The sequence below is a fragment of the Oncorhynchus gorbuscha genome, linkage group LG14 (genome assembly GCF_021184085.1).
Source record: "Oncorhynchus gorbuscha isolate QuinsamMale2020 ecotype Even-year linkage group LG14, OgorEven_v1.0, whole genome shotgun sequence".
NCBI classification, from domain to species: Eukaryota; Metazoa; Chordata; class Actinopteri; order Salmoniformes; family Salmonidae; genus Oncorhynchus; species Oncorhynchus gorbuscha.
In genome coordinates this window covers 53,569,642-53,588,966 of record NC_060186.1, presented here as the reverse complement: position 1 = coordinate 53,588,966, position 19,325 = coordinate 53,569,642, and the positions used below count along the sequence as shown (strand labels likewise).

The following is a 19,325-nucleotide window of genomic DNA, read 5'->3' as shown; positions in this document are numbered from 1 at the left end:
CTGAAAGTAGCGCCCATGAACCAAAAGTAGTTCTCGAAAATTATAGATATGTGCACCACGCCATTGCTCTCCCTCTCGCTCTACTGTGTGTACATCTAGCTAGCTGTACCTCAAATGGCAAGGGGCTGAAGCTCATTGGCTAGAAATCATTTCTAAAAGCTGGCCCACGTGGGGGGAAACAGTTGCTTTCAAACTAAGGATTTTGTGGATAATTGTCACGTAGGTATGAATGAGTCGGGAGACAGACACAGGAATGTGTAATTTTTTTATTTTATTAAGCCCACATTACGGTGTGCCGTGCAAAGGCACGGGGACGAAGATCAAACAAACACATAACAAAACACAGGGTAGAAACCAAAAACAACAGAGCGAGGAGTACCTCGAATAAATAACACTAGCGCACAATGATTAACACACGGGACGAGACCCGTAATCTGCGCAATCCACAAAGGCACGAAAGCCAAAACACATAGCAAAGGTACTCACACGCACCAACGGACATTGTAACAATAATGGACAGCCCAATGGAAACCAAAGGCCACACTTATACAGGTACTAATCAGTGGGAATAGGGGGGCAGGTGTGCATAATGAAAGTTCCAGAGGGATCTGCACCAGCAGCGCAACGACACTGGCCTCGAGGACGATCACAGGAATGCAGTGTGGGTCAATCAGGACCAGATGCAGCTGCCGAAGTTGCTTTGTCATTGTGATGTGCCAGTTCGGGTCGTCGTCACCGGCCTACTAGCTGCCACCAATCCCTTTTTCTTTTCGGTTAGTTTTGTCTCATTTGTTACACCTGTTCCTATTTTTGTCATGTTTGTCATTTATTATCATGTCTTGTCCCTGTGCTCCCCATGCTATTCGTTTCCCTCTGCTGGTCTTATTTGGTTCTTTCCCTCCTATCCCTCTCTCTCCCCCTCCCTCTCTCACTCTCTCGCTCTCTCTTCTCTCTATCGTTCCGTTCCTGCTCCCAGCTGTTCCTATTCCCCTAATCATCATTTAGTCTTCCCACACCTGTTCCCGATCCTTTTCCCCTGATTAGACTCCCTATTTATTCCTTTGTGATCCGTTCCTGTTCCGTCGGTTCCTTGTTTTGTATTCCATGCTGTGATTGCGTTTCGCCCTGTCCTGTCGTGTTTTTTGCCGTGATTGTGTATCACCCTGTCCTGTCGTGTTTTGTGCCTTCTTCAGACGCTGCGTGTGAGCAGGTGTCTCAGTTGACTACGGCCTGCGCCTACCCGAAAGCGACCTGCAGTCTGTGGCCGCTTCTCCAGTTGTTTTCCCTTCTACTAATCTAGAGGATTTCAGTTATTCGGTTTTGAACATTAATAAACTCTGTTTCTGTTAAGTCGCGTTTGGGTCCTCCTTCACCTGCATGACAGAAGGAACCGATCAAAGAATGGACCCAGCGACTTCAGACGCTGTTTACACTGCCGTCAAGATCCAAGGAGCCATGCTCGGCAGACACGAGCAGGAATTGTCTGCTGCTCGCCATGCCGTGGAGAACCTGGCCGCTCAGGTTTCCGACCTCTCTGGACAGTTCCAGAGTCTACGTCTCGTGCCACCTGTTACTCCCTGGCCTGCCGAGCCTCCAGAACCCAGGGTTAATAACCCACCTTGCTACTCCGGGCAGCCCACTGAGTGCCGCTCCTTTCTCACGCAGTGTGAGATTGTGTTCTCTCTCCAACCCCACATACTCTAGAGAGAGACGTCATTTCACTCCTTACTGGCCGGGCTCGAGAATGGGGCACAGCTATCTGGGAGGCAAGGGCTGATTGCTCTAACAGATTCCAGAACTTTAAAGAGGAGATGATTCGGGTTTTTGACCGTTCAGTTTTTGGTGAGGAGGCTTCTAGGGCCCTGGCTTCCTTATGCCAAGGTGAACGGTCCATAACGGATTATTCCATTGAGTTTCGCACTCTTGCTGCCTCTAGTGAGTGGAACGAGCCGGCGCTGCTCGCTCGTTTTCTGGAGGGACTCCACGCAGCGGTTAAGGATGAGATTCTTTCCCGGGAGGTTCCTTCAGATGTGGACTCTTTGATTGCTCTCGCCATCCGCATAGAACGACGGGTAGATCTTCGTCACCGGGCTCGTGGAAGAGAGCTCGCATCAACGGTGTTTCCCTGCTCCGCATCGCAACCATCTCCCTCCTCTGGCTTTGAGACTGAGCCCATGCAGCTGGGAGGGATTCGCATCTCGAATAAGGAGAGGGAACAGAGGATCACCAACCGCCTGTGCCTCTATTGCGGAGTTGCTGGACATTTTGTTATTTCATGTCCAGTAAGAGGCCAGAGCCCATCAGTAAGCGGAGGGCTACTGGTGAGCGCTACTACTCAGGTCCCTTCATCTAGATCTTGTACTACATGTCGGTCCATCTACGCTGGACCGGTTCGGGTGCTACATGCAGTGCCTTGATTGACTCTGGGGCTGAGGGTTGTTTCATGGACGAAGCATGGGTTCGGAAACATAACATTCCTTTCAGACCATTAGACAAGCCTACGCCCATGTTTGCCTTAGATGGTAGTCATCTTCCCAGTATCAAATTTGAGACACTACCTTTAACTCTCACAGTATCTGGTAACCACAGTGAGACTATTTCTTTTTTGATTTTCCGTTCACCGTTTACACCTGTTGTTTTGGGTCATCCCTGGCTAGTATGTCATAATCCTTCTATTAATTGGTCTAGTAATTCTATCCTATCCTGGAACGTTTCTTGTCATGTGAAGTGTTTAATGTCTGCCATCCCTCCCGTTTCTTCTCTCCCTACTTCTCAGGAGGAACCTGGCGATTTGACAGGAGTGCCGGAGGAATATCATGATCTGCGCACGGTCTTCAGTCGGTCCCGAGCCAACTCCCTTCCTCCTCACCGGTCGTAATTGTAGTATTGATCTCCTTCCAGGGACCACGCCTCCTCGAGGTCTATACTCTCTGTCGGCTCCCGAACGTTCTTTATTTGTCTGTGTTCTTGACTCATATTGTACCATAGTGCCTTCTTCTTCTCCGGCCGGGGCGGGGTTCTTTTTGTTAAGAAGAAGGACGGTACTCTGCGCCCCTGCGTGGATTATCGAGGGCTGAATGACATAACGTTAAGAATCCCCATGTCATCAGCCTTTTCTGCAGGAGCCAGGTGCACTAAGTTGGACCTTCGTATTACCATCTCGTGCGCATCAGAATTAACACTCCGTTAGGGCATTTTGATACCGGGTTCTGCCGTATCTAAAGCTGTTTTTCAGGCATTAGTTAATGATGTTCTGAGAGACATGCTGAACATTTTTGTTTTTGTCTATCTTGACGATATCCTGATTTTTTCTCCGTCATAGATTCATGTTCAACGTGACTGTTCTAAAGCGCCTTTTGAGAATTGTCTCTACGTAAAGGCTGAGAAGTGCTCTTTTCATGTCTCCTCCGTTACTTTTCTCGGTTCCGTTATTTCCGCTGAAGGCATTCAGATGGATTCCGCTAAGGTTGTTTTGGCCCGTTCCAGTCACGTGTCGAGTTGCAGCGCTTTTTAGGTTTCGCTAATTTCTATCGTTTCATTCGTAATTTCGGTCAAAGCTCTTACTTCTGTCAAGACGTGTTTTAAGTGGTCCGGTTCCGCCCAGGGAGCTTTTGATCTTCTAAAAGAACGTTTTACGTTCCTATCCTCGTTACTCCTGGGTCACTAGACAATTTTGTCGAGGTTGTAAGATAAGAATATCCCAGAATAGTCTGTTTCATCCTTGCGCTTATTTTTCTCATCGCCTGTGCCATCTGGAGCGCAACTGATGTGGGTAACCGTGGCAACTGCTCGCCATCCGCTATGGCGACAGTGGTTGGAGGGGGCGACCGTTCCTTTTGTCGTTTGGACAGACCATAAGAACCTTGAGTACATCCGTTCTGCCAAACGACTTAATGCCCGTCAAGCTCGTTGGGCGTTGTTTTTCGCTCGTTTCGAGTTTGTGATTTCTTACCGTCCGGGTAGCAAGAACACCAAGCCTGATGCCTTATCCCGTCTGTTTAGTTCTTCTGTGGCTTCTACTGATCTCGAGGGGATTCTTCCTTATGGGCGTGTTGTCGGGTTGACAGTCTGGGGAATTGAAAGACAGGTTAAGCAAGCACTCACGCACACTGCGTCGAGTAACCTCCTTTTCGTTCCTGTTTCCACTCGTCTGGCTGTTCTTCAGTGGGCTCACTCTGCCAAGTTAGCTGGTCATCCCGGTGTTCGAGGCACTCTTGCGTCTATTCGCCAGCGCTTTTGGTGGCCGACTCAGGAGCGTGACACGCGCTTTCGTGGCTGCGTGTTCAGACTGCGCGCAGAAGAAGTCTGGTAATTTTTTTCTGCTTCTGCTCCTGGTCTTGCTGGGTCTCAGTCTGTTCCCTGCCATCGCATCTCTCCTGTTCTTGTCCCTGCCCTTGCTGTGTCTCAGTCTGTCCCTAGTTCTCATTTTTTTTTTTAGAGTAGTACCCTAGTTTCCCTTTTTATCGTTTTTCGTTACGGTCCTGAGGAGAGGAGTTGGGTTCTTTCTCGGGACGTGCTGGACCGTTTGATCTATGATTTCCTCCGTTGCTGCCAGTGTTCCTCCTCGAAGCGCCAGGAGGCGCTCGGTGAGTGGGGGGTACTGTCATGTTTGTCATTTATTATCATGTCTTGTCCCTGTGCTCCCCATGCTATTCGTTTCCCTCTGCTGGTCTTATTTGGTTCTTTCCCTCCTATCCCTCTCTCTCCCCCTCCCTCTCTCACTCTCTCGCTCTCTCTTCTCTCTATCGTTCAATTCCTGCTCCCAGCTGTTCCTATTCCCCTAATCATCATTTAGTCTTCCCACACCTGTTCCCGATCCTTTTCCCCTGATTAGACTCCCTATCCTTTGTGATCCGTTCCTGTTCCGTCGGTTCCTTGTTTTGTATTCCATGCTGTGATTGCGTTTCGCCCTGTCCTGTCGTGTTTTTGCCGTGATTGTGTATCACCCTGTCCTGTCGTGTTTTGTGCCTTCTTCAGACGCTGCGTGTGAGCAGGTGTCTCAGTTGACTACGGCCTGCCACCCGAATGCAGTCTGTGGCTTCTCCAGTTGTTTTCCCCTCTACTAATCTAGAGGATTTCAGTTATTCGGTTTTGAACATTAATAAACTCTGTTTCTGTTAAGTCGCGTTTGGGTCCTCCTTCACCTGCATGACAATTTTGTGTGTGCTTGATGTTCTTCCCTATTTCGAGTATGGAACCTGCCCCTTTGTTGTGCGTTATTATTTTGACGTTCACGTTGTATCGTTGGTGTTGTTAGTGCTCTGGACCTTGTTTTGGGTTGGTCAGTGTTTGCGCCCTGCATGTTGGGCATTTCATTTTGGTGCCGTATTAAAGTGCACTTTTCCCCTGGACCTCTCTGCTCTCTGCGCCTGATTCCTCGCTACACACCTAGCCAGCCGTGACAGAATCCCGCACCTGCTAATATGGAATCAGCAGGAGCAGCCACACCTCCTCTCCCATCGATGGAGGAGAGGGTCCTCCATCACACCACCGTTCTTCACCGGATTGGGTCCGCCATGGATGAAATGATGGAGAGGATGGACCGACCCGGCGATGGACCGACCCGACTCGGCGAGAGATCACTACCCTGAGTTCACCCGCCGATTCCGGGCTGTGTTCGATCACCCACCGGAGGGCCGGGCGGCGGGTGACCGGCTGTTCCACCTGTGACAGGAGACGAGGAGCATGCAGGACTTTGCCCTGGAGTTCCGGACCTTGGCCGCAAGAGCTGAGTGGAACGACAGGACCTTGATGGATCACTTCCGTTGTAGCCTCAGGGAGGGCGTCCACAGGGAGCTAGTGTGTCGGGACACTACTCTCTCATTGGATGAACTGATGGACATGTCCATCCGTCTTGACAACCTGCTGGCTGCCCGCGGGCGTTCGGAACAGGCCCTGTCGTTTCCACCTCCCGGCCCTCCTGCTCCCATCCCCATGGAGTTAGGGGGGGCTGCTACGAGGGGGACCGGAGGAGGAGTTTCCTCCTGCACCAGTTGTGGTCGGCGAGGACACACGGCCGACCGGTGCTGGAGGAGCTCGTCTGGGAGTCGGGAGGGCAGGCAGAGCAATACTCGATCACCCCAGGTGAGTCTGCACCAGACTCACCCAGAGCTTCCAGTCGGCTAACCTCTTTTCCTGGTTTTTCTCCCTCTCTACAGCATAAGGCGCTAGTCGATTCAGGCGCAGCTGGGGACTTTATGGATCATGGGCTCGCACTAAGGCTAGGGATTCCCTTGGTGTCGTTAGACCAACCTTTCCCCGTGCACTCCTTAGATAGCCGACCATTAAGGTCAGGGCTGGTCAGGGAGGCCACGGTGCCACTGGACATGGTAACGCAGGGGGGTCATAAGGAACGGATTAGTCTTTTCCTTATTGATTCACCTGCGTTTCCAGTGGTGCTGGGAATTCCGTGGCTAGCTCATCACAACCCGGTGATTTCATGGAGACAGGGGGCTCTTCGAGGGTGGACAGAGGAGTGTTCAGGCAGGTGTATATGAGTTTCCGTAGGTGCGACTACGGTGGAGTGTCCAGACCAGGTTTCCACCATGCGCATACCCTCTGAATATGCCGATTTGGCTATCGCCTTATGTAAGAAGAAGGTGACCCAATTACCACCCCAACGTCGAGGGGACTGCGCGATAAACCTCCTGGAGAACGCTTCCTAGGAGTCATGTGTACCCATTGTCCCAGGAGGAGACAGTGGCTATGGAGACACATGTCACTGAATCTCTGGGGCAGGGGTACATTCGGCCCTCCACATCACCCGTCTTCTCGAGCTTCTTTTTTGTGATGAAGGAGGGAGGTCTGCATCCGTGCATTGATTATAGAGGTCTAAATTCAATCACAGTGGGGTTTAGTTACCCACTACCTCTCATCGCTACGGCGGTGGAATCATTTCACGGGGCGCGTTTCTCCACAAAACTGGACCTGAGGAGTGCGTATAACCTGGTGCGTATCCAGGGAGGAGATGAGTGGAAAAGCGCATGAGTACCTCGTCATGCCATATAGATTGAAGAATGCTCCAGCCGTCTTCCAATCTTTCATAGATTAAATTCTCTGAGAACTGCAGGGAGGTGTACATCGATGACATCCCGATCTATTATGCCAAACGCGCCGCGCACGTGTCTCTGGTGTGTAAGGTACTTGCGCGACTGCTGGAGCATGACCTGTATGTCAAGGCTGAGAACTGGGTGTTCTCCAAACAAGCTGTTTTGATGGTGATGGAGTGTGACCGCGTTACAGCCGTGCATAATTGGCCGACTCCGACCACGGTAAAAGAGGTGCAGCGGTTTTTAGGGTTTGCCAAATACTACCGGAGGTTTATCCGGGGTTTTGGTTAGGTGGCTGCTCCCATTGCCTCACTGCTGAAGGGAGGACCGGCGTGCTTGCGCTTGTCAGCAGAGGCGGGCAGAGCTTTCAGTCATCTGAAGGGGCTGTTCACCAATGCACCAGTGTTGGCTCATCCGGACCCCTCTTTAGCGTTCATAGTGGAGGTGGATGCGTCCGAGGCGGGGGTCGGGGATGTGCTGTCCCAGCGCTCAAGCGCGCCACCAAAGCTCCGCCCTTGTGCTTTTTTTCGAAGAAGCTCGGCCCGGTGGAGCAAAACTATAACATGGGGGACCGGGAGTTAGCTATAGTCAAGGCTCTGAAGGTGTGGAGACATTGGCTTGAGGGGGATAAGCACCCTTTTCTCAGATGGACTGACTTTCGTAATCTCGAGTATATCCGGGTAGCGAGGAGAGTGAATCCACGTCAGGCTAGATGGGCCATGTACTTTACCCGGTTCTGTTTCACCATCTCATACCGTCCAGGCTCCCAGAACACTAAAGCCGACGCGCTGTCCTGCCTATATGATACCGAGGAGCGGTCCATCGAGCCGACCCCCATCATTCCACCTTCACGTCTCATGGCACCGGTGGTATGGCAGGTGGACGCGGAGATAGAGAGGGCATTTTGGTTGGAGCCTGCCCCCCCTCAGTGTCCAGCGGGGGCTCAGTACGTGCCGCGGGGTGTCCGTGACAGGTTGATTCGTTGGGCTCCTCGGGACATCCTGGCATCGGGAGGACAGTGTGGAGTCTTAGGGGGAGATACTGGTGGCCCACATTGGCGAAGGATGTGAGGTTTTATGTCTCCATCTGCTCAGTGTGCGCTCAGAGCAAGGCTCCTTGACACCTTCCTAGAGGAAAGTTACAGCCCCTCCCCATTCCACGGCATTCCACGGCCGTGGTCACACTTGACGGTGGACTTCCTCACCGACCTTCCCCTGTCCCAGGGAAGTACCGCGATCCTGGTCGTTGTGGATCAGTTTTCTAAGTCCTGCCGTCTCATCCCGTTGCCCGGTTTCCCTACGGCCCTGCAGACTGCGGAGGCTCTGTTTACCCATGTCTTCCAGCACTATGGGGTGCCTGAGGACATCGTCTCTGATCGGGGTCCCCAGTTCACGTCCAGAGTTTGGAGATCGTTTATGGAGAGGATCGGGGTCTCGTCAGCTTGACCTCAGGTTTCCACCCCGAGAGTAATGGGCAGGTGGAGCGAGTAAACCAGGATGTGGGCAGGTTTCTGCAGTCGTATTGCCGGGACCAGCCAGGGGAGTGGACGAGGTATGTTTCTTGGGCAGAGCTTGCTCAGAACTCCCTTCGCCACTCCTCGACTAACATGTCTCCCTTCCAGTGTGTGTTGGGCTACCAGCCGGTCCTGGCCCCATGGCATCAGAGCCAGACCGAAGCTCCTGAGGTGGAGGAATGGGTGTAGCGCTCAAAGGACACCTGGAAAGCCGTCCAGGAATCGCTGAGACTGGCTGGGGAACGGCAGAAGAAGAGCGCTGACCAGCACCGCAGTTAGGCCCCCGTGTTCGCACCGGGGGACCGGGTCTGGCTCTCGACCCGAAACCTGTCCCTCCGCCTGCCCTGCCGGAAGCTGGGGCCGCAGTGTGTGGGGCCATTTAAAGTCCTGAGGAGGATAAACGAGGTGTGTTATAGGTTACAACTACCTGCTTATTATCGTATTAACCCCTCGTTTCATGTGTCTCTCCTCAGGCCGGTGGTGGCTGGTCCCCTACAAGAAGGTGAGGTGCCTGAGGTCCCTCCGCCCCCTCTGGACAACGGGGGGTCCCCGGCATACACAGTACATAGCATTCTGGACTCGAGACACCGGGTGAGGGGCCTGTAGGCCGGAGGAAAGGTGCTGGGTACCGGTGGGGTACATTTTGGACCCTTCACTCCTGAGAGACTTCCACTGCCTCCACCCGGATCGCCCGGCACCTCGCCCTCCAGGCCGCCCTCGAAGCCTGCGAGTGCCGCGCGACACCTGTTCCTATTTTGTGTGTGCTTGATTTTCTTCCCTATTTACCGCCCCTTTGTTGTGCGGGATTATTTTGATGTTGTTGTTAGTGCTCTGGACCTTGTTACCCGTTGTCTTGGGTTGGTCAGTGTTTGCACCCTGCGTGTCGGGCATTTCATTTTGGTGCCTTATTAAAGTGCACTTTTCCCCTGGACCTCTCTGCTCTCTGCTCCTGATTCCTCGCTACACACCTAGCCAGCCATGACAGGCCTTTACACAAAAGGTGACTTTCCTAACGGTTCACCCGATATGAATAAAAATACCCTCAAAGGAAAGCTGACAGTCTGAACTTTAACCTCATAGTCATTGTATCATTTCATATCCAAAGTGCTGAAGTATCGAGCCAAAACAACAACAAATGTGTCACTGTCCCAAAACTTTTGGAGCTCAATGTACAGAATGTATATCACAAAGGAGTTCAATTGAGGTGCTCTCTAAAATACGATGAATATTCATGTTAAGTATAGAGATAAATACAAAAAATGGAGATAGATACATTCATAGAGGGTATTTTGTATTTAAATAAGCATTATATAACAACTGAACAATTGCATAAACCCCATCCTGTCAATGTCTATCCCCTTAAGCTAGCATATGTCATTTTGTGTGAGTCTAAGAGCAGTCTGTGGCAGTGGTGGAGATTATTAATGCATTAAATTAAGAGCAAGAGAACATAACAGGGTGTCTTTATCTCCACAGCAAAAATCCAACAGACTGGAAAGTGTGACTTTAATTCTCATTAATTCACTGTTTAATTTAGGATTCCAGGAACCCACATCTTTTTGGTCAGAAAATTGCCTCGCAAAGAGGACAGGGTAGTGCCCAGCAACGGCATTAGTATGACACCTAGCTAACACGCAAGACAGGTATTTAATTTCTCAGAAGTTCTTAGTTGTCTTTATATCCTCTACTTCGTTTTTTCTGCCTCCGTAACAGCATGTTAGCCTGAGGCTATGCTAAAAACGAATGCCTTCCAGGTCTCTTTCACTAAGATCAAATGCAACAGGTTTGAAAAACAGAGCTCTCACAGGGAATGAATGCCAATTGCTAAGTATAAAACCCTTTACTAGCTCTACGGGCTCTTTTCCCTACCCTGTATCGCAGGCACTTAGGTGCAACCACAGTAATTCCTGGACTGGAGCGCAAGTCATAAAGTGTTGCTCAAATGTATACAGCTGGGCCAGAGGGAATCTGGGAAGGAGAAAATGGACGCTGCATGAACAAGAGCGAGCCAGTTTATCTTTACAACCAGCTATAGGAGTTATGACGCATGTACAATACAATAATTACAAGCCTGAACATATCCAGTGTGTATTAACTATATTACATTAGAGAAGAGCATTATGGAAACATCAGTTAGCCATTTATAGAACAATGGGAAGTAATGTAATGTATATAGGAACCTAATTACCTCCACAGCTAGCAGAGGCTGACAGGAGAGTACAGTAGTGCATCATTCCTTAGTTAACGTAGACATTAGCTACTGTCCTACACTCCCCCTATCCCTCTTTACACGTGCTGTGTAGCGTGCTGGCCAGAGGCAGAGAGAGAGAGAACTGTACTGGATGCTCCCAGGGACGGGGACACACTTCATATGTACTAACGAGCCAGACAGAATATATCTCTGTCCACACCTGCCCCACTCTAAGCATCACCTGACACTCTTGACTCTGTGGGGCAAGGCAGGGGGGTTCTGCACTGGCAGCGCAGTTATCGGATGCTACTTATGTGTGTGCATGTGACACATAACATAGAGTAGATGACACTTGCTCTATACGGTTACTTACTTGGCTTAAAAGTGATAAGTTCAACGAACAACTTGGAAGTGAGAGAACAATTTAAACCAAAGGTATGACCCAAACAGACGTTCAGTTTCACAATCTGTCTGCTAGGCGCCGGAGGCACTATGTTAAACCGCAGCGAGCCTTTTCAGATCATTTGATTCCTCCAAACACAGGGGTTAGAGGTTTCGTTCTGTCTATTGATTGATGTGGACAAAGGCCAGCTGTCACTGGTGGTATAACCCCATGTGACAGCCCTGTGTTCTCCTCTTAATGTATCCCCCTGATGGGAACCTAAATCTGACCCAAACACTCAATAATGGATGACTGAGTCCCAATGAAAATCTATCTACAGGTTAAAATCACAGCAAGGTAAGTGAAGTGTTACAGAATTAGTGTTGACAGATCCATGGATGACAGGCCTACAGCTTGTTTCTAGAGTTTCCCATTCCCCCTTGGAAAGGTCTGGTTCGCTGCACAACGGCCTGCGAGCGAGTGGAATGTCTCATTGTGGATAGAGATTGTGCTGTGATGATATGTTTTTGTTGTCTGTTCCAATAACTTCTCCATATAGCAACCACTCTAACAGGTAATATGACTCAATTTAGAATTGAGAACATTTAGAATAAGAAATGCTTAAAGCAATTGTAATCCTTACCAATAACCAAACCAGTTATTTAAAAGACCTGTACATACTGTAGCTGTTTCATGTCAAAGTCAATATATTTTCACCTCTAAGTCACTTCATGTTAGATTATTTTCGTCATGGAAATTTTGTATGAGCTAAAACAAGTATTCCCGAGAAGAAGAAAAAAACATATTGATGCCAGAATGAGAGGATCCATTATAAAGGGAAGAGACATTGTACAATTTAATTACAGTAAATAAGAAGCAAAATAGAGGAGGCCATTTAAGGACTATTCCTGGAATTTGCATATTGACTTCATATTGTCATTTTTCTTATTACTGTAGGATCACGATTAAAGATGGAATATTGAACACACACACACGCACACGCACACGCACACACACACACACCCTCACTCACTCACTCACTCACTCACTCACTCACTCACTCACTCACTCACTCACTCACTCACTCACTCACTCACTCACTCACTCACTCACTCACTCTCACAAACACATACTCTCTCACACACGCACGCACCTACTTTGTTGTGTCAGGATTTATGACAGGCAAAATCAATAGCTGTTGTAATGCACAATAACAACACATTTTATCGCTGTTATTGCATGTAACACTATTGCCATAAAAATAGTTGTAAAATACTTCAGCAGTGGGCTTCTAATGTGGAAAACATGAGTCATTGGTAAAAAAAAAATGACTGGCCCAATAAAAGTGTGTGTGTGTGTGTGTGTGTGTGTGTGTGTGTGTGTGTGTGTGTGTGTGTGTGTGTGTGTGTGTGTGTGTGTGTGTGTGTGTGTGTGTGTGTGTGTGTGTGTGTGTGTGTGTGTGGGTCTGCAGTAGTAGTAAAGCTGAAAATTACAATTAATTTCAGAAAACAAAAGTACAACCGCTCCTAGAAAAAAAGACAAGCAAGACAGAAAGAGAGATAAAGAAAACGTCCTGGGTGTTTCCATACAACATGTTTTACTACCCAAACCACATTCTGTTAAAATGACGGCTGTGTGATAATGTAACAGGGGAATAATTTGAGCTCGGGACCTTGTTATCTTAATAACATCATCTCGGTTACCCACGGGGCACGGCTGGCTGCTTAATTGTGATTCATGATATGATTACAATGTTGCAACAGAAGGCAAACCGCTTGCGCGCATCAGCAGCAGCCGAGAAGAGAGGGGCACTTTTTAGTGGGTGTGAGCTTTTTATGTCTAACACGTGCCCAAAAATGTGAGGAATCCGTATTAACGCTGGAAAAAAAACATATTGTAGCGGACATCATAATAAGACATATTAGGCCCGTTTCGCAACCGAGGGTGGGCGGTATCAACAACTGGAGATAGGTCACTGACCGTCTGTAGCATACCATACTATGACGTGCTACCATTTCTGACCAGGAGCCGTTCTATAGAACAATATTACACTTACCAGGTCTATGAATGTTAAAAACTTCCAGCTACCGCCGTATGTTTGATGCGCGGGCATGTCAATGGCTTTATAATTGCAGAGGATGGAGAAATAGGACAGGAGGATGGCTACCCTTAGCACCTGAGATGGGATGAGCGCCATGTTTTTTCCCCTGTTTCCTTGTCTCGTCTCCTGCTTTATCCTCCTGACAGAGCGACGCTGCTATGGGTCTCGCACAGAGCATGGGGGTCGTTGCCTCGGAGAAGGGATGCAGACAGAGAGGAGGGTGCGTACGAGTTGTGCGCGCAGAGCGTGAGGGAAGGGAGGGGGGAGGAGGGGTGTTGCCATAGAAACAGAGCCCTCAGCCTCTCATAGATGAGGAGAGGCCAGACCACGGCTTGATGCTCTGCATGCATAAAGAGGCTCCTTCAATTATGTCTTCATAGCCTAGTGAATGGTGTAGGCTAGCTAAGATGTGTACAATAATATTTTAACCAGAAATGTCTTTTTTATTTTGGGGGTTAGTTTTAAGCAATAGAAGGCCTACCAGAATGTGGCAACACAAAATCACCATTTATGACCTGACACCAGACTTCTTTAATAAGAAACAATATATTTCTTCTGACATAAATTTAGTTTCAGAACAGAGACAGTTACAGGTTTATGTGTGTAGTTCCAGCGGAGACATTCTAATACATTATACTTTGGTAGAGAGTTTACTATCACTAGAAGAGTTTTACAACTTTACTGTGGTCTCTGGGACACAACGCAACTCTCCTTCCATGGCCTTCAACTGCTCTTAAATGCAAGTAAAACTAAATGCATGCTCTTCAACCGATCGCTGCCTGCACCTGCCCGCCCGTCCAGCATCATCTCTGTGAACGGTTCTGACTTAGAATACGTGGACAACTATAAATACCTAGGTGTCGGGTTAGACTGTAAACTCTCCTTTCAGACTCACATTAAGCATCTCCAATCCAAAATTAAATCTAGATTCAGCTTCCTATTATGCAACAAAGCATCCTTCACTCATGCTGCCAAACATACCCTCGTAAAACAAACTATCCTACCGATCCTTGACTTCGGCGATATCATTTACAAAATAGCCTCCAACACTCTACTCAGCAAATTGGATGCAGTCTATCACAGTGCTATCCGTTTTGTCACCAAAGCCCCATATACTGCTCTCATTGGCTGGCCCTCACTACATATTCGTTGCCAAACCCACTGGCTCCAGGTCATCTATAAGTCTTTGCTAAGTAAAGCCCCTCCTTATCTCAGCTCACTGGTCACCATAGCAGCACCCACCCGTAGCACGCGCTCCAGCAGGTATATTTCACTGGTAACCCCCAAAGCCAATTCCTCTTTTGGCTGCCTTTCCTTCCAGTTCTCTGCTGTCAATGACTGGAACGAACTGCAAAAATCCCTGAGGCTGGAGACTCATATCTCCCTCACTAACTTTAAGCACCAGCTGTCAGAGCAGCTCACAGATCACTGCACCTGAACATAGCCCATCTGTAAATAGCACATCCAACTACCTCATCCCCATACTGTTATTTATTTGATTTATTTTGCTTCTTTGCACCCCAGTATCTCTACTTGCACACTCATCTTCTGCACACATATCACTCCAGTGTTTAATTGCTATGTTGTAATTACTTTGCCACTACGGCTTATTTATTGCCTTACCTCCCTTATCCTACCTTATTTGCACCCACTGTATATAGACTTTTTCTATTGTATTATTGACTGTATGTTTGTTTATTCCATGTGTAACTCTGTGTTGTTGTTTGTGTTGCACTGCTTTGCTTCATCTTGCCCAGGTCGCAGATGTAAATGAGAACTTGTTCTCAACTAGCCTCCCTGGTTAAATAAAGGTGAAATAAAAAAATACAAATGGTGTTCAGATTATATCTGTTTACAACTTTACTGGCAGTCTTCAGGATCCCAAGGCTCTTTATAAGTTTGATATTTGTGTTATACATACCGTCAGCGGGTTCTTATCTTTGATCGATGCTGTAAAACTACAGTACTTTAACCAAAGCAAAACACCATTTTGGGAGTGATGGAATCACCTGAGGAGGAACATCAAAGTGCTGAATGGATCTGTAAAGCTAAGAGAATAGGCCTGGGAACTATCAGGAGTGAATCAAGTGCATCAGATTAGACACCATTCTGGAACAGAAACACACCCAGGTTATTTCTCACTGAGACGTTCATTGCGTCATACAGTATTACTGTAATCTATAATTGCCAGCTCCAGTCTCTAAGCTTTTTGAGCGATGTCAGGCGGCAGACTAACTCTCCCCCCTGTTAAAATCAGTTTTATGTTGCGATAAGGCAGCCAAAGAGGTTTATTCTGTAAAAATCCCTGACTGGAGGCAGACAAATGGTTTCCAATCCCAGCTATTAAGAGGATAGAAAGCTGGGGATTACAGGTTCTGGCCTCGGTCCCTCCCAAAGTCAGCACAAGATTTGAAGGCTGACGGAAGGACTTGGGCAGGCAGAGATGGTATGGATGGGCTATCCTGGTATAACCCTAGTGAGAGGCTTTGTGGGTATGCATTTGAGTCCTGCCTCATTCAGCAACGCAAAAGCTCCCAACTACCATAAATGCACAATTTCTACATTTTTGTTCCAGTAGACTGAGTTACTCACACACATTCTGTCAGGTACATTCACTTCATGTAGAGTGTAGAACATTTTCTGAATTGCTCTGCAAGTGTTCTTGGCCTGCTGCAGAGTTGCAGGGGTCTGCTGGAGTGCAGGCTCTTGACGGTTTGTGGTTAGCTGTTGGGTGTTTGCTTGAGAGTTTCCAGTGTCACTGTCTGCCTAAAGTGGGAGAGCTGATTCACAGCAAGCTATTTCACACTCATCCAGCTTGCTGTGCCCTCTCAGTACACTCGGTGGCTACAGTAGAAAATCAGCCTGCTCTTCACTGTGACGTATTGGCTAGTGAGAGGCTTCTGTAGCCTGTGCTGGGTGAACACAGCATGGGCTCCCTCCCTCTCAGGCTTGGATAGGATCTAGTGTAACCATTGGCATTTAAAGAAGTGGAACACTTCTGAGGAGTGTTATATGTTGGGACTATAAAGGACAGTGGGTTTAGCACAGACCAGTCAAGACTCCAAACTGTCCATCACATCCACATACTGTGGCCTTTCTATCATCCAGTTATTTCTCCTTGAATATGTTTTTCATTCTATGTTGACTGTAGATACCCAACCCACACGCAACATGAAACAGACTGGGATTACGCCATAGGTGTTGTGCAGCCTAAATGTGGCTGTCACAAATTCCCGTCGGGTTAACTGGGAGTTTCAGTCCTTAATCCACTCAACGTCTGTCCTCGTCCAAGCATCCGTCTTTAATGACTCCCCCTTGCCGCCGATAAATCTCCTCAAACAACACATGATAGGGTGTCCCTCTCACCCGAGTCCTCTTTCAGAAGATGGACACTTATCCCCCACTAGTTTAGCTGTATATGTAAGGTCAAGTTAATCGTCTGGCAGCCAGGGTAAGGCTGCATCTTGTCTGACGCTACAGCACATTAACCCTCCTCTCTTCCCCCACTATTTCACACAGATTTCAACACACACTTATAACATGCGAGTGACTGAGCTCTCTCTGTGAGCTGGCAGGCTGGCTAGCTGGCACGTCATGGCGAGGGCCTAGAAATAGGCCACCAAGCCTCATTAAGGCCCTAAATTTGTTTGCCTCGGTATAATGCCCATATACAAACGCTGGCATCCATGGGCCTGGGTGTTTGTGTCTGTTTGCAAACATCAAAGTCTGGCCAATCAATCTAATGAGGAGAATGAGGACACGCATCTGTTGTCTCCCGCCTCTCTCTTACCATTGTCCTCATTTCTGCAATTAGATGTCCCCATGCTAAAACCGCTGCTTTAATCCAGATTAGTAATGACAAATATTTATTTATCTATCTATTTAGCCGGGGGAAAATGCTTCCAGATTTAAACATCGGTGGCTTACATAATAACACATCTGGCAGTTGGCTGAGGAAACATGGGTGATAAGCTAGTCATCTAAGTGGAGTGGCTGTAGTCCAGCCCAACGGGAAGCGTCTTCCATGTGGACTTGCTACACTGTTTGTTGGTTTATTACGGCATTACAATCCTGTAGGTTGGTAAGTGCTTTTTGATATTGAGAGGGATTGTGTTTTTTTTATGGTTTTATCGATTGACTTTGATCATGGCTTTCATCTCTGCCTGTTTGTATTTTGCAACCTTTAGTGATATTAGTATCACTAACCTAGTGGCGGTAGGATTAGTGTTAAAGAGCACTGCCAAGGGTCTCCCTGCCTGCCTCGTGTTCTGATTAGAATGGATCATTTGATTAGATAAAGATGACATGAGACGAACAGCAGAGCAGAACCGCTAATTGTCCCAAAGCCTCTGACTAGCCTGGATGGGAGTGTTGCATGTTGTACATACTTCTGTCTACTTTCAGCATTGTTCTGATGACTGTGTTTAAAGGATGTGGCTTCTAAAGAAAGCTCACTGTATTGTGTTCCTGGACCCATAGTTTTGCCACGATTTCCACGTTTATTTGTTTCTTTACAGAAGACTGTCAATGACCCCAGAGGAAAGGGGGCTCAGCCATGTACCTGTTGTGGAGAATGGAGAGAGGCAACGACAGAGGACCGTGTCTATAGGCCAGGCTTTTGATGGTGATGTGTGAAGAGGCCGTAGGCTGCCGTTAGGAAGGTAAACGCGTGTGTTTGCGCACGACAATGGCTGAGAACACAAGAGCACCACAAAAAGAAAGTGTTGCTTGTACAAACACCAGGCTGTGAAAGCTTCAGAGACAAGCAAACAAAGGTGGCACGTATAATGTGCCACAAAGACACACTGACAGGTGAGGGTTGAATGGAAATAGCATTCTCATAACCTGCCCGTGACATCAAACCTTCTAGCGCGTGTGTCTGTATGACGACAGAAGCGTATCTGATTACCGAGCAGTGCTGGACTGGGCTGGGTCTTTATCTGTTCAATTACTCGGCTGGGTTGTATGGCCTAATAGCCGCAACATCCTCATTTTAGCATGGCAAAGTTCCTAATAAAACCGGGGAATTGCTCAACTGGAAAGAGAGATCACTTTGAGGGAAACATTATTCACAGCGACAGGGTGCATTTTGTCTGTCAAAATGCACTCTACAACCACGATATGACATGATAGCACGTTTACAAATTCCACCTGGATAATAAAGGAAGAGATCCCGTGAGCTAAATGTACACTGGTCACTGTTACTGGTTAAGAGCAGTCATCACTGTCGACGGCAGTGCACACAACTTTACTACGCATAGATCAAAACATTGCGGTATCATGCTTTACATGCTCACTGAGAGGATTGCAACGACGGGTGCCATGTTCAATTATTTTGTTTCGTATAAATCACAGAAATGACCTAAGTGGGTCCTATTGCCTAGACTGTTCTGGTTTCATAGCAGCCACTCTGATTGACTGAAGCTCATAAACCATGTGAAAAAACAGCTGGTTAAAACCAATATCTAATATTCACACGGTTCCTATAGAGCTGAAGGATGTTTAACACCGTGTAGTGACAGACTATATATTATAATAAACTCAGTGTGTTGCAAATTAAGGTTAAACAATCCTAAATAGAAGGGGGGAAACTCTGACCAGGAACTATTTGACAGGAAAGGGAAATAATAGCAGGATCAGTGGCTGTGTACAGAGGCCTGTAATTGGGAGAATATTTTGACCCCGCTGAGCCCAGGAAAGCAGAACAAGCTGTCAAATGTGTGCCAAGTCCTGGGTGGAAAGCATCCCTCTGCCAGGCTGCAATTTCTTACCACTTTCTGTCAGTTTCCAACTTCAAACACACAAACATAGTCCCAGGGGTTTAAGAGGTGCTTGCAATAGCCCAGCGTTTTATCTCCCGCAAATGTTCCACTGTGGAAAACTTTGCGTCGGCACAAGAGCCCCAGTGTCCTGAGGTCGTGAAAAGCGAGATGTACCTAATTTCCGAGGAATAGGGGGTACACTGGCTCCCAGAACAGAAGCGGGTGCCTCTGACCTCAGAACCTTGATGGGTACGTCAAATCTTCCCCCACTCAAACAAACAACCAGTATCGCCACAAGCATAGAGTTTGATTAATAGGTCTGTTGAT

At 47.9% G+C, this 19,325-nt stretch overlaps 1 protein-coding gene across 2 annotated transcripts in view; it reads right to left on the bottom strand.

Annotated features, from left to right (window-relative positions):
• LOC123995106 (androgen-induced gene 1 protein-like) overlaps positions 1-13,436 on the bottom strand; it is a 61,345-nt gene extending 47,909 nt beyond the window's left edge. For both annotated transcript variants that reach the window (XM_046298437.1, XM_046298442.1), the window contains exon 1: positions 13,192-13,436. In XM_046298437.1, coding sequence (XP_046154393.1) covers positions 13,192-13,332 — 141 coding nt within the window. In that variant the 5' untranslated portion in view covers positions 13,333-13,436. The remainder of the gene's footprint in view (positions 1-13,191) is intronic.
• Positions 13,437-19,325: the final 5,889 nt, after the last annotated feature.